This window comes from Gigantopelta aegis, chromosome 2, assembly GCF_016097555.1.
Source record: "Gigantopelta aegis isolate Gae_Host chromosome 2, Gae_host_genome, whole genome shotgun sequence".
In the NCBI taxonomy this organism is placed as follows: domain Eukaryota; kingdom Metazoa; phylum Mollusca; class Gastropoda; order Neomphalida; family Peltospiridae; genus Gigantopelta; species Gigantopelta aegis.
The window spans coordinates 38,842,125-38,858,266 of NC_054700.1; the positions used below are offsets into that span (position 1 = coordinate 38,842,125).

Genomic DNA, 16,142 nt, shown 5'->3' on the forward strand with positions numbered 1-16,142 from the left:
ATAGATCTGGTTTTTCAGCCTGTTTTATAGTTTGTGCACAGACATGGACTTGCGGTTTTTTGTGACCCCCACCCGACAATTAACCAAATATTTTTAAAACCATCCACACAACATGCATTTAATACTGTAAGGCTTTGTTTGTATTGCTTTTATAAACTTTGTAATTAAGATACAAAATGGAAAGAAATGTTTGTTCACCAAGACCTCGTCACATTCAAACTACAGCAGTTTGGTGTCTAACGAATGGTTATTTTGATACTTGGTCTAAAATACATGTACCAATATGGTACTGAACATACATTTAAAGAATAATGAACAACAAAAAATTCAACTATTCATTTAGGTTTATTTTATTTAAAATAATTCAGTTTGAATCCCATTAGTTTTTTTTTTTTTTTTATAGTTTTGTGTGTGTGTGTGTGTGTGTGTGTGACACTGTGTGTGTTTCTTAATAATTTGTCATTTTAGGTCTATTTTTACTAAATTAATTTTATCATGAAATTTTTTGTAAAAATCTGTTTCTCACCTTTTTACTTCATAACAGAGAGACAAAAATTGAAGTTAACCCAAAAGGCACGAAATAATCATTATGGTGCCTCCCACATGATCAATTCTGAAACGGCTTTCTCATCTGCATGTAGTAATGTATACTATACAATAATGTATACTTGATGATATTTAGTGTATGTTTTTTTTTTTAATTTGAGATGCCATACTTTCATCTTATTGTTAACAACAGACAAACATTTCCACAAACCTTGTTACTGTTGTACCATACATAATAACAAAATGACAGTTTTGTAGTAATGTCCAAATAATGTATATTTGATGATATGTAGTGTGTTTTTGTTTTTTTAATTTGAGATGCTATACTTCAACTTATTGTTAACAAACTGCTTGAACAGGTTAATAAACAAGTATAGAGTGTACATTTGGCCTATATCAGTGTTTGAAATAAGCACTTGTCCATTTGTCCTGACAAATGAAAATCTGCTCGGACAAGCGAAATGTACCTCAGTGGTTGTCCAGTGGACAAGTGAAAAATTTCAATGCAGTTTTATTTTGAAGAATCAAAACTAATGTCCTTGCACTTGAATAAAACTAACAACTTATTTAGACAAGTGAAAGTATTGGTAGACAAGTAGATTTCTAGATATATTTGTACGGTGGACTAGTGAAACTTTCTGCTTATTTCTATCACTGCCTATATACTGATGTCCTAAAAAACCCTTTACAAGGCTTGAAATTATAGATAACCAACGAATGGGATATGAAAGAATCATGAAGTTCAAACATCTACAATGTAACTGTCACAATGTACTTCGTGATACATACTAAGTATTTGTAAGGTGATTTCTAAATTGGTTTTTGGATTAGCAACAATATTTATCACATTTTATGAATGTAAAGTTTCTTTTGGATGTCAGTATACTTAAATCAAATTTGAAAAAACTAAACTAAAGCATAAACTGAGTCATTGCACCATGAAATATTACTTTTTTTTTGACAAGTCATGAAAAAACAAACACCTACAAAAAAAACTATCCTTAAAAAGTGTTAATCTCAGACACACAAACAACTAATGCATAATTAATGCCCTCTACCTGTAAATAAAGTTATAATCACTTGTGTATAATGCCTTGTATATTGAACACTTCTGTAACTCATGGAAGATTTTGGAAAAAACTTTTGACATAAATAACTTATACCTGTTGGAAAGAATATTGAAATGGGGTAGGCCATATACATGTATATCCAATAATTAATACATGTATTGGTTACTGAAGATCAAGTTATTTGGGAAAGGGGGTGGGGTGCATACAGGCTATACGTATATGCTCATTGGGCAAGTTTCTCAACTACGATGTTCTGAGATAAATTTTGGGAACATAATAAATTAATTTTTGGTTATAAAACTGGAGCAGAATAAAAATAGAAAACTGTGCCCTGTTCCCCAACCACCTCCATAGCCTGGTTTTATACAGCAAACCAAACATCTGCTTCGTCCCTAGATCCAAAACATACTGATACTGGCCAACACCAACAGGAAGACAAACGTTGCAGCCACCAACTGAAGGGAACTCATTAGCATATAAATTTGTGGGGCGTGTTGGTTTTTTTGACTGGTGTAAACATCATAATAAAATAAATCAATCAATCAATCTTCTCAACTGGTCAGTCCGTCTGGCCACACACACATTAACGATTCAATACTATCTAGTGACTGAACCACTCTCCTGTTTGTTTACAAAAAAACCCAAACAACTGCAGTGTTTTTGGTTGTTGTGGCCAAATGGGCAACTCATGGGGAACAAAAACCACAACTGCAGACTATCTATCTAGTGATGAAATTGAAAAAATATGGGTTTTTATAAACAAAACACATATTATCATTTGTATGGTAACCAAATGCTCAAACTATTTCTGTAAACTTCATAAATATACAAATCTCTATTGGCCGGTATCTAAACAGTGGTGGTGCAGAGCACACACAGTACTCTATAGACTGCTGTCTGGTGACGGAACTCAAAACCATCGGTTCTGTGAATAAAAAACACAGATTATCATTTATCTTGTGACCAAACCCTCGAGCTACAATGTATATCTGCAGACTTCACATATATGACTCTTTGTTGCCTGGCACCTAAACAATGGCTGTACAAAACATACACAACTGTAGACTGCTATCTGGTGACGGAACTCAAAACCAAGGGTTCTGTGAATAAAACCAAGGGTTCTGTGAATAAAACAACGGAACATCATTTGTCTGGTGACCAAACACTACAGCTCCTTTTGTTAACTCCACATGTACGAATCTATGTTGCCTGGCACCTAAACCCTAACATCACAATAGTGATACAAAACATACACAGCTGTAGACTGCTATCTGGTGATGAAACACAATACCACAGGTTTTGTGGACAAAACACAGAAGATCATTTTGTCTGGTGACCAAACCCTCAAGGTATACCTGTAGACTCCACATGTACAAATCACAATCATGGTGGTAGAAAACACAAAGCTGTAGGGTATTGGTTGTTTGGCAACCAAACCAAAAGTTTACAGCATTTGGATTCAGCTGCAAGCTGTGGTCTACTTCACAATCTGGGTCTCTGGATGTCTGGATCCTAAGAGTGATCAATCGTCCAGGATAATTATATCAGCTGTTCGTTTTCCCAAAGAACCTGCAAGTATACAGTGAATCAGATGTGAACCAGATTCATTTCTAGATCTATATACACATGTACTTATGTCTGACATTGGACTAACTTGTGTGATTGACCTGTTTGCACAAACCGATCAATAATTAATTAAAATAATAAATTACTAAATTACATAAAAATAGTTGGACAAACTATTTTAAAAATTTATATATTTCATGCATTATTAGTACTATTAGGATCAAAAAAGTAAAAGGGAAGTAACTCTGTATTTTATTTGATTATGTAACTTGTACTCGATTAATCGGAACTTTATTGACATATATATGTATTGACCATTAATGCACAACAGAATCATCGTTAATAAAAAATGTTATAAACATGTACTGACAAACGATTTACAATAAAATCACCATGTTGCTCACAGCAAAATGAAACCAACATGTGACCAACTTGTGACCAGAACCACGATTCGCTTAATATATTGTGCCCTGGTACACCCTACTTAACTGTTACAGTGGAGGACACTTCAACTGATCACAAACAGAAGCAGTTAATCATTCAGATAAGATCTGAACAGTTTTGGCTCTATAGAGCACTGTACACATTTGTAAGTGCCTCTACGAGATACCAAATGTAGCCGATCCCAAACTATTGTAAGGGCGGGAAGTATCCCAGTGGTAACGTGCTCGGTTTAGGATCGATCCCCGTCAGTGGCCCCATTGGGCTATTTCTCGTTCCATCCAGTGCTCCACAACTGGTGTAACAAAGGCTGTGGTATGTACTATACTGTCTGTGGGATGGTACATATAAAAGATCCCTTGCTGCTAATCGAAAAGAGTAGCCCATGAAGTAGCGACAGCGGGCTTCCTCTCTTTATATCTTTGTGGTCCGTAACCATATGTCTGACGCCATATAACCGTAAATAAAATGTGATGAGTGCGTCGTTAAAACATTTCCGTCCTTCCTTCCCAAACTATTGTGTTTGATTTGCAGAAATAAGTATTGTTTAAACTAAGAGATTAAGTGCTACATGTATTTCAAGCAGGAAACTACAATTTTACACAGATATATTGTGTAATGCAGTAAGAGGATCATATACTGTAAATAATGAAATTAATGCAAGCAAGATATTAATGTGAAAAATGTGTCGGATGTATCGGCGCAATAATTAGTTGATATATTATATTTTCAACCTATGACACCACCAACCCCCCCCCCCCCCCCCCCAAACAACCAAATGTGTATTTATTAGAATACATTTTTTACTTTATCCGTATATCAGTGTATTAGCAGAGTTTTCAAGCCTCTAAATACCATCATGAAAAGAGGGGTTGGCCAATACACGGACTCAACAAAAAATGTCTAAGAAAATACAACAAAATATCGGTGGGTACAGAAATACAACACTAATGAAAACTCGTTGGTCATTCTAAGTTTCAAAATCTTATTGTTGTGTTATTTAACAAGTATTTTCAACAGCCTCTATAAAGTTCCATACCAGTGTCCATTTGTTTGTTTGAAACACAATAAAAATTATATTTATTTGAGAAATGAAAAATTAAATTTATTTTATTTTTATTGTTAAAACTTTCCGACAAAAACTACAAATGGTACAAGTATTTGGTGCTAAATTTATGACGAGATCGGAACAGTTATTAAGTCTTTTTATGACTGCTGATATTTTGTCATTAATTACAGATTTAATTGGTCAGAACTGATGATTTTTACTTACTGTCATTGCTTATTATATGCAAATCCTAATAAATGATTAGAAACTACATTTTATTAGAGATATCACCACTTATAAAGAGAATAGAAGAGGTAGTAGAATTATCTATTGTGCGTGCGTGTTAAATAATATTTACACCGCCTTATAAAAGTAAAACTACATTTATCAGCTGGTTATATCCATGCGATTGATTCAATAAAAAAAAGATAGAAATATAAGAACAGAACAATGTTATCTCACATTACAAAATTTTTTAAAAACATTTGATCTTTTTCAGCTATCTTAAAATCTTTATTAAAATAGTTTTTGTACATTGTACTTTGATCGGTTTGCCAAACGTTTAAACAAATTCCCATGATTTGTTTTGCTTTGTGATTTTTAAAAATTGCATTTGCCAGATGCATTAACAAAAAGTGCATTTTAGTGTGTACCTGTCCCAACACAATAATATCATAACACATTATTTTCATGATTTACAGTACTTTGATCACATACCTTGAAGGGCTAGTAATAATGACACAAGACACAAAGTTCAACTAGTAAACAGAGAATAACCATGAGTTTCATAGCAAAATGTGCATGTAAATTAAAAGTTGAATGAAAAGATTCATGTTGAGGATTCTACAGGGATTTGAGAGGGGCTGGAACAAAAAATGTTTACTGCGGCCGGGGTCCAGGGGCCACTCAATTAACTGCGGCCGGGGTCCAGGGGCCACTCAATTAACTGCGGCCGGGGTCCAGGGGCCACTCAATTAACTGTGGCCGGGGTCCAGGGGCCACACAATTAACTGCGGCCGGGGTCCAGGGGCCACTCAATTAACTGCGGCCGGGGTCCAGGGGCCACTCAATTAACTGCGGCCGGGGTCCAGGGGCCACTCAATTAAGGGCCCCTGAAGGAAAAATTGTTGTTTGCAAACCCTGGAACTGCCAAAAATTGCATTCATTGCTAACAAATCTAAACTGGTTATAACTTATAATATAAGGCACACATCATAAACTTGAAACCGTGAAAATATGCAAATAAACCTTGTGTGGTCAACAGTACTGAACATCATGTTTTTGTAGACGAAATGGAAAAGCGGATTTCCATGTAGCTCTCACATTCCTGATTCAGGCAAAGATGGAGCATTCATCTGAACTAATAAATATGGAATCACCATGCATCTCATAGCAAAATGTAGATGGAAGTGACAAGTTGAATGAAAAGATTCATGTTAAGGATTCTAGCAATGATGGGGCATTCTTCTCAACTACAACCAAAGTTCTGGTAAATACAGAATCACCATGAAACGTTGAATGAAAAAATCTGGTTAAAGATTCTAACACCGACAGGTCAATCTTCTGATCTACATGTACACATGTACTAGCTGGTTGTAGATCACAATACTATTTAATAAAGACTCATCATCTGGTTACAGATTCAAACATTGATGGGGTAATCTCTTGTACTACAGCCAAATAGTAAATTCTTGGGCTTACAAACAGAATTGGCTACGTCTATAGTCAATAGTTTTTTTTTTTTAAAACCTAAAAAATATTTTTAATGTTTAAAAGATTCTTAAAAATCCAAACCAAAAGCATTTTTTTATTTCTAAATTATATAGCTTTTAATCTATATTCAGCCACCACCTACCCCCCCCCCCCCAAAAAAAATTTAAAAGAAGACAAAGGGGGAGGGGGGTGGGGGGGGGGGAAGCAAAATACATGTACAAGAATTTGTTCAAAGAGTTCACAGAACCAGTTCAGATTTTCAGACTTTGTCATATTTCTTACCTTCATCTCCAGTTCCCTGACCTTCCTTCAATTTCTTCACCATCTCCTCCAGTCGACGACAAGGCTGCTTAGCTCCCGAGGCCTCCATAGGAGAAGAACTAAGTCGCTTGCGCGTTTGCTGCTCACTGTTGTCGGGTACATCACTAGGCACAACACTGTTACTAGCACTACCGGACGACAATCTAGCAGTGTCAGAGCCACCCTTCTCAGACTCTGCAGCGGTCTGCGTGAACATGTACAACATCTGCGGGAAGTAGCTGTTCAAGTCAGTCAGTTTGATCATCTTATTGCATTTCAACACGGAAACGGGAAGGTTGTAATACTGAATGAAAGCTTTCTCCTCACTGTCTGTGCAGGCGTACAAGGGGATCTTTAGGACATTCTGTAAGGCGTACAAGAACTCGTTCATGCTGCTCTGAGAGAAGTAGAGTTTACACACGGCCTCGATCAGACAAAACTGTCCTGTCCTGTCCGACTCATTCACACTCATGCACGAAATGCTCTTCCCATGTAGCACGACTCCTGTGATCTTACTCACCATCTTGTCAGTGCTCTCTGGAGGTTTCACTACATCAGAAGCTGGACCAGCTGAAGGTGTTCTCAAGGAAGCAGATGCAGCAGATGAAGCAGCTGGTGTCACCTGTTTGGGAGATATCCGGCAATTGCTGACAGTCTTATTTTCTGTAACTGCTGGTGTTACCCGACTTGCAGAAAACTGTGGACTACGTGCCATGATATTACTTCCAGGAAACTGTGGACTACAGGCTGGCAAATTTGGCTGACCACCTCCTCCCATCTGTGAAACAGCGACTGGTGGGGCTGTTGAAAACTGTGATGCAGACACCCTCTGTGGCATCTTCATGGTGTTAACTGAAGTGTTTGGGACCACAGAAACATTTGGAGACTTGAATCGCTGATTGTATGGAAAATGCTGTCTTGGTACATTGTTCCCTGGACCTCGAGGGCCAGGTTGACTGAGATAAGGATTCGGACCTTGTGCATGTCCATTTGGCATCAACTGTGGTGACATCATCCTGTTCATGTACATTACTGTCTGGTTGCCAGGGGACTGCTGTGGTTGGCCAGGCACAAACTGACTGCCAGGGGATGTAGGTCCAAATGGACTTCTACAAGGTTTGGGCCCATAAGAACTGGTAGGAGGATGAGGTGGTCCATAAGAATTTCCAGCCGAATTAGGTCCAAATGAACCCCTAGCATACGGATTTGTGTTGGGTTTAACTTGAGATGAATGACTTCCTTGATGATTTGCTTTTAACGACATATGCTGTCTTGGTGGCGAGCTCATGTTTGGGACTGGGCCACTGCCTTGCATTGCCTCTGGTGACATCACTGGAAGACGCTGCCCATGGGTCAGTGCTGAATAGTTAGACATTCCTGGATGAGTAAACTGTTGCCGCATCATGTTTACCAGGTTCATGTAAGGATATGGTGGTGGTGGAGGTGCTGACGGGGCAGCTGGTGGTGGATAGTGAGGTGGATATCTTCCAAAGGGATTCACGTTCGGATTGACATTGGGTGGAACATTTTCGGCCTGTGGCTGGATGTTTTCGAGTCTGAGATCAGAGGTAGTCAGATTGGGCTGTGATGGGATGCCGACCGCTCTCTCCTCCTGCTGTAGTAATACTGGCGGACTGGAAGGAATAATATCAATGTACTGGGCATGGGACAGAGGATCATCGAATGGAAGCTCCAGAATGTTCACTTTACATCGTTGTGTAACTTCAGACAGGTGAATGACTTTCGTACTCTGACCGAAGTTAAAATCGAATCCAGCAATTTTACACGTGTCATTGAGCAGGTTGCACTCGGCGAGGGTTGGCAATATTCCTTCAATCTGAATGTCCGTTAGCAAACCTGCTGCATATTTGATCACTGAAAGAGGCACATACTTTCCATTGAATCGCTTGATGTAAGGCGACACTGTATTGTTGATCTGTACCCAACCACAAACTTTAGCCAACTCCACCTTGTCATGTTCTGGTAGTGGTAAAGAGGGAGATGGTAAAGGTTGTGACTGTAAAGGTTGTGACTGTAAAGTTTGTGACTGTAAGGATTGTGAATGTAAAGGTTGTTGTGATTGTAAAGGTTGTTGTTGTAAAGAACGTGGCGAAATTTGTTGTAGAGTACCATTCCTAAATTGTGCCAGAACATTTTCTGGGAAAGTCTTTTTTACAATATTATAAAAATCTTCAAATTCACTAAGATCCACAATAAGATCTTTGCCCGTAAACTCCTGTTGCCCATACTCGTAACTGCAGTGGATGCTGTTAATCTCATTTAAGAGTTTCGCTTCGTTCTCAGTCACAAAGTAGCTCACCAAAGGCTCCTTCTTGCTGAGTTCGTCAGGAAACGAATTGGGATACCTACTGAGCAACTTTCTTTCAACTATCCTCACAGCGACATACTTCTTTTTCCTTCTGAGAATATACGGAACATTGACACCATCCAGCGTCTCCCACCCAAACACGCCCTTGATGCTGTCTACATCCACTCGATCCTCGATGTTCTCAGCAGACGTCAGATCGTCAGTATCAGCAAGAGGCTTCTCCTTGTGAACTGGAGGTGGGTTAGAAGAATGAATGCTGCTGCACACTGGAGGAACGTCCGAGGGATAACTCTGAGCGACAGATATCCCGACCTGCGGCCGGCACCCCAGGCCATTGCCGACCACCTGCTGCAGCTGCTGTACGTAGGGCACCTGGTTCTGCAAAGGGACGGCGTCCTGTGGCTCACACTTCATCTGGATCGGCATAGCTCACTGAACTGCCTGAAACATTAAGAAAATTATATTTATAGATTTGGTATTGCAATGTGGATCGGCATACATGTAGCTCACTAAACTGCCTGAAACATTAAGAAAATTATAGTTATAGATTCTGTATTGCAATGTGGTTGGGCATAGCTGACTAAACTGCCCGAAACATTAAGAAAATTATAGTTATAGATTCGGTATTGCAATGTGGATCGGCATAGCTCACTAAACTGCCTGAAACATTAAGAAAATTATATTTATAGATTCAGTATTGCAATGTGGATCGGCATACCTCACTAAACTGCCTGAAACATTAAGAAAATATATATCTACAGATTCTGTTATGCAATGTGGATTGGGTAAAAGGTAATGTTCCAGACACCACTAGAGCACACTGATTAATTAATCATCGGCTGTTGGATATTAAACATTTGGTAATTCTGACTCGTAGCAATCAGAGGATCTTTTATAGGCACTTTCCCAGACAGGAAAGTAAAGTTCTATGTATAAAAGCATTTTACTTTTATTTAAACAATATAAATATGGAAAAGTTATGATTGTTTTTGGTTTAATGACAGCATAAGGATACATATTGATTTTATTAATCATTGTAAGGCTATTGGATGTCAAACATTTGGTAAAACGTTTTACCCATTGTCTTGCAGCAAGGAATCTTTTATCTGCAATTTCCCACATACAGGACAGCATATATCATGGCCTTTGATATACCAGTCGTGGTGAATATGGATAGGGAAATTATATTTTCTAATATTAGATGTTATCTGAACATTGAATGTCAGACCAGGTGCTTGTCTTTTGTTTTAAGATATACATGTAGATTGTATCTTAAAAAAAGAAAGAAATGTTTTATTTAATGACACACTCAACACCTTTTATTTACGGTTATATGGCGTCAGACATATGTTGAAGGACCACACAGATTTGGAGAGGAAACCCGCTATCGCCACTACATGGGCTACTCTTCCGATTAGCAGCAAGGGATCTTTTATTTGCGCTTCCCACAATCAGGATAGCACAAACCATGGCCTTTGTTGAACCAGTTATGGATCACTGGTCTGTGCAAGTGGTTTACACCTACCCATTGAGCCTTGCAGAGCACTCACTCAGGGTTTGGAGTCGGTATCTGGATTAAAAATCCCATGCCTCGACTGGGATCCAAACCCAGTACCTACCAGCCTGTAGACCAATGGCCTACCACGATGCCGGTTCCAGTTTAGTTAATCTACAATCCTGTAACACATTTAGATACGGTTATAACAGAGTGAAACAAGAGTCTGTGACGTTGATACGGGGAAATGCCCTTGAAAATAAGCTACAACTCGACTCCATTATACTTCTCAGATGCAGGTACATTTAAAAAAAATTAAATAAATGCTTTTTGTGTTATTAACAAGATAACAAAAAACACTTCAGATATGGGGAAATGGATAATCTAAACAATAAAATCTAATTAATGTTTGATTTCAGTGATCAAAACCCACTCTAATAGTGAAAAATATGCGTAGTGTTTATTAGAATCAATCTGAATTCACAAGATTTTCTTTTATAAGATTCAGATTCCTGATAAAAAAACAACAACCCAAAAACAACGTCTGATATGTTTGTAATGAAACCAACTTTAAAACAGCAGGGTGTTCATTATCTCTGAAAACTGGAGTCTGTTTGGGACAAGTAGGTGGGTATATCAGTGATAGAAATAAGTGAAATTTTTCACTGATGCACCAGATCACTACATCTAAAAATCGACTTGTCGACCAATATTTTCACTTGTCCAAATAAGTAGTTGTTTCATTCAGGTGCAAGGACAATGTTTTTGACTGCTCAAAATGAAACTGTATTGAAAGTTTTTTTTTTACTTGTCCATAGGATAGCCATTGAGGTAAAATTTGTTTATCCAAGCACATTTTCACTTGTCAGGACAAACGGACAAGTGTTTATTTGAACAGTGAACACTGTATATAGAGTATACTGAATGAATGAATGAATGTTTAATGATACCCCTCCATAAACGTATGAGATAGGTGTGTATCACAGTGTGTGTGTGGGGTGTGTGTGGGGTGTGTGTGTGTGTGTGTGTGTGTGTGTGTGCGTGCGTGTGGATGCAAATCATCAAATTTGGCCAAACACTACACAGATATTCATGCAACATGAGCTGTATGACCTGAAAGTGAAACCACATCACCACGCATTTCCATCATTCCGCCCACAATACTAGTTGTAATCCATGTAAAAATGTATAGTGATTTGTTTGCAACCCTATATCACTGTTTGGCAGTAATGGCTAATGCTAATACATGTATGAATAAATGTTGTTACCTAGATTCAGGCAAAAAATCAGCCCACAAAATTGCAGCCTGTATGCCTATAACCCCAGTCAAATAATGATTAAAATACTGAATGCAGAGGTTTATAACTGTAATCATGAAACAGGATAACCCTAGTACAAAAATACATCAGTAATTGGGTGTTAAACAATGATAAAAATACTGAATGCAGAGGTTTATAATTGTAATCATGCAAATTAGGCAGCAGTATAGCAGCCGCGTTATACAACCCCAGCACAAAAATACATCATTAATCGTGTGTCAAATAATGGTAAAAATACTGAATGCAAAGGTTTATAACTATAATCATGAAAATTAGGCAGCAATATACAACACTAGCACAAAAATACATCAGCTATTGGGTGTCAAATAATGGTAAAAATACTAAGAGTTTGTTTTGTTTAACGATACCACTAGAGCACATTGATTTATTTCTCATTGGCTAATGGATGTCAAACATTTTGTAATTCAGACATACAGTCTTGCAGAGGAAACCTGCTACATTTTTCCTAAGTAGCATGGGATCTTATATAGGCACCACCCCAACACAGGATAGCACATATACCACGGCCTTTGATATATACCAGTCATTGTGCACTGGCTGAAACGAGAAAAAGCCCAATAGGTTACCGACAAGGATCAATCTTAGACTGACCAAAGATTTTTACCACTGGGCTACGTCCCTATACCCTAAAAATACTGAATGCAGAGGTTTATAACTAAACATGACAAATAAGACACACATACACCCCCCTACCAGCAGCAATATAGCTGCCAAACATGGCTGCCTGTCACCTAATAATGAAAATACACTGCAACAGAAGAGCCCACAAGGTCAGAGGACTTAACTTGAAAGCATTACATTTCCAGTTCTGTGTCAACATCAATTAATTAGAAAGGGGCAAACAAAAACAAAACAAAACAAAACAAAACAACAAAGCTTGACTTGATCCTTGATCGCTATGTGATCAATTAGTACTTCCCCACAGAACAATCGTTTAATGGTCCAGTTGTCATGCCCTTAGAAGGTCATGTCACAGGAAACTGGCATCAGCATCAAAGAGTTATGGGTAATGACATGCCACTAAAACAAGCTCTTCTGAAACTAATGACACAGAAAGCTTTTTTAATGTTTCAGACACATGCAGACATTCATGAAGGGTCAGTCACAATTGTCAACATTTTTACAAGCATACAAACTTTAAAAGTTAAAGTATTTTTTTTTAATTTAATGACACCACTAGAGCACATTGATTTATTAATCATCAGCTATTGGATGTCAAACATTTGGTAATTTTGACTCCTAGTCTTGATGACATCAAATGTTTTTTTTTAATGTTTCAAAACCAGATACTTGTGATCCGTCAGTCATAATTACTGTAAACATTTTCATTAGTATCCAAAGAGTATTTTTTTTGTTTTACTATACTCACTGCAGGTGGGTGGGGTGGGGTGGGGTGGGGTGGGGCGTCTCCTCTCCATGTCAAAATTGTACATAAAAATATTGGTCTTGCAACAGATATTTTTATTTAAATAAAATAAAAAAATCCAATTCAAAACTGTACATATTTGCCCATTAAATACATTGAATAACAAAAATTAGGTCAACATTAATTTTGTTTTCTTCAATTTATTCAAAATTAATCAGCTGAATCTCATTGCCTTTCGTGTAGATTTAAATCATCAATAAATTTTATCACAAAAAAAAAAATATATATATATACAGTGAAACTGCGCCAACTGGACACTGATGGGACAAAGTAGAAAGTCTGGTTTGAAGAAGTATCCAGTCTAGAGAGGTTCTGTTTTGTAAGGGACTGAAAAACATCCACTTATAAAAGAATTCCGTTTACTGAGGGTCCAGTTTTGACAGGTTTTACTCCATGTATTAACATATTTAAAAAGAAAATATTTTTCACTATACAGTATAATATTGTTGGGTCGAACTCGGAAGGATCGAATATACTGCACCGCTCAAACCAAAAACAGTCTTAGTTACACTTACACGATGTTGACCGATGTTGACACTTTCTCGAGCACCAACAGGGTTCGAGCCAATGGGATTCAACTGTACATAGATTTGCTGACACACCCCTCACTACTTAATTGACATTTGCAAAATTTACTTACTATAGATGACACACTCAATGGGTCGAACATTTTCTCAAGCCAACTGGATTCAACTGTACATAGGGGTGGGACGTAGCCCAGTGGAAAAGCGCTCGCTCGCGCGATGCGCGGTCGGTCTGGGATCAATCCACGTCAGTGGGCCCATTGGGCCATTTCTCGTTCTAGCCAGTGCACCACGGCTGGCATATCAAAGGCCGTGGTATGTACTACCCTGTCTATGAGATGGTGCATATAAAAGATCCCTTGCTGCTAAACGAAAAGAGTAGCCCATGAAATGGCGATAGCAGGTTTCCTCTCTCAATATCTGTCTGGCGCCATATAACTGTAAATAAAATGTGTTGAGTGCGTCGTTAAATAAAACATTTCCTTCCTTCAACTGTACATAGATTTACTTACTACAGATGATACACCTGTGTTCGGTAATGTCCGTAACAGCACAAACTTTCCTTTCATCACTACCATAATACAAGTCAACCTGATCTCGTCTTTATGTTTGAATTCACAAACAACAGCTGATCTTCCAATAAACCAGACAATTTATCTCTTGAAAAAAATAATTAACCAATTCAATCCGAGCTTTCAATTTGATTCAAGCTGCTAGCTCACATGATCATGTTGTGTTTATTGTGTAACATCTGCACACACGTACAACACCATGTTTTGGGGACTGAACAATGTGCTACTAGTACACTAATTAACCTACCTTTTAAGCATTTTGTATTTTATCATTTGCCAATATTAATCTTAATTTTACCGAACAAGGGAATGAGCTTTAGCGCTGTCGGTTGAGTGCTCACCTAAGGTGCTTGCATCACAGGATCAAATCACCTCAGTGGATCCTATTATCATTCTAATTAGTGCACCACAACTGATCAAAAGCAATGGTATGTGCTTTCCTATTTGTGGGAAAGTGCATATAAAAATACCTTGCTTGCATTACGAAAAATGTAGAGGGTTTCCTCCTATGACTCAGAAATATCAAATGTTTCACATCCAATAGCTGATGATTTATTAATCAATGTGCTCTAGTGGTGTCATCAAACAAAATAAACTTTTTATTGAACAAATATTGGTTATACTGCTCCATTTTTCATTGCTGGTAAACCTTATTTGGTAACAAAGTGAAACCAGCATTAATTTACACAAATGGTCAAATACATCATATATACCGTCAACCAAAACAAACTTTACAAGGCTTGAAATTGTATCACAGAAAACCAACAAAACGGTAATGTGGGATATGAAAGTATCATTAAGTTCAACATATAAATGTCACAATACACTTCTTGATACATACAAAGTGTTTGTAAGGTGGTTTCTAAGTTGGTTCTTTTCAATTAGCAACAATATTTATCAAATTATTCAAATTTTATTAATGTAAAGTTTCTTTTGGATGTCAATATAGTGATTTCCTGATTTTAAGAGGACATACAGGTAGGTTGCATTGAGCATTAACGGGTAAGATAAAATCTGAAGAAAAAAAACACAATTCTAATTTAATCTGCATTTAACGAGAAATTTGACTGACTAATTAAATTAATTTGCAACACTATAAAACCAGCATTAATGTGTCAGAAATTTGGGGGATTTCCCAACACATGTCTATTTACATATTTGTTACTTTTCACCTTTTAGATGAACATACTTTTAAAATATCACCTTTGATACTATTCTAAAGCAAAATGCATGTTCTTGTAAATTTTATGTTTTAATCTAAGGAGTTTTGTGTCGCTATGTATGCACACTGACATGAATGCCAAGGTATATCATGGCAAGTATGTTGAATTAGTTAGGAAATGTTTTCTTTAACGACACACTCAACAAATTTTATTTACGGTTATATGGCGTCGGACATATGGTTAAGGACCACACAGATATTGAGGGAGGAAACCCGCTGTTGCCACTCCATGAGCTACTCTTTTCAATTAGCAGCAAGGGATCTTTTATATGCACCATCCCATAGACAGGCTAGCACATACCACGGCCTTTGATGTACCAGTCATGGTGCACTGGCTTGAACAAGAAATAGCCCAATGGGCCCACCAACAGGGATCGATCCCAAACCGACTGAGCATCAAGCTACCACTGGGCTACGTCTCGCCCTATGTTGAATTAAGAATCTTCCCAAAGTACTCGTTGTTGAGACCCAGTTATCATGACGAGTATTTGGAATAAATGAAATCAGTAATAATCAGTCATTATTAAAACAAAGGGGCGGGATTTAACTC

General features: G+C 37.5%; 1 protein-coding gene across 1 annotated transcript in view; it reads right to left on the reverse strand.

Annotated features, from left to right (window-relative positions):
* Positions 1-464: 464 nt before the first annotated feature.
* Positions 465-16,142, reverse strand: part of LOC121385138 — an 80,016-nt gene continuing 64,338 nt past the window's right edge. The window contains exons 3-4 of the mRNA XM_041515679.1: positions 6,667-9,454; positions 465-3,185 (exon numbers count right to left, since the gene is read on the reverse strand). Coding sequence (XP_041371613.1) covers positions 3,139-3,185; positions 6,667-9,439 — 2,820 coding nt within the window. The 5' untranslated portion in view covers positions 9,440-9,454 and the 3' untranslated portion in view covers positions 465-3,138. The remainder of the gene's footprint in view (positions 3,186-6,666; positions 9,455-16,142) is intronic.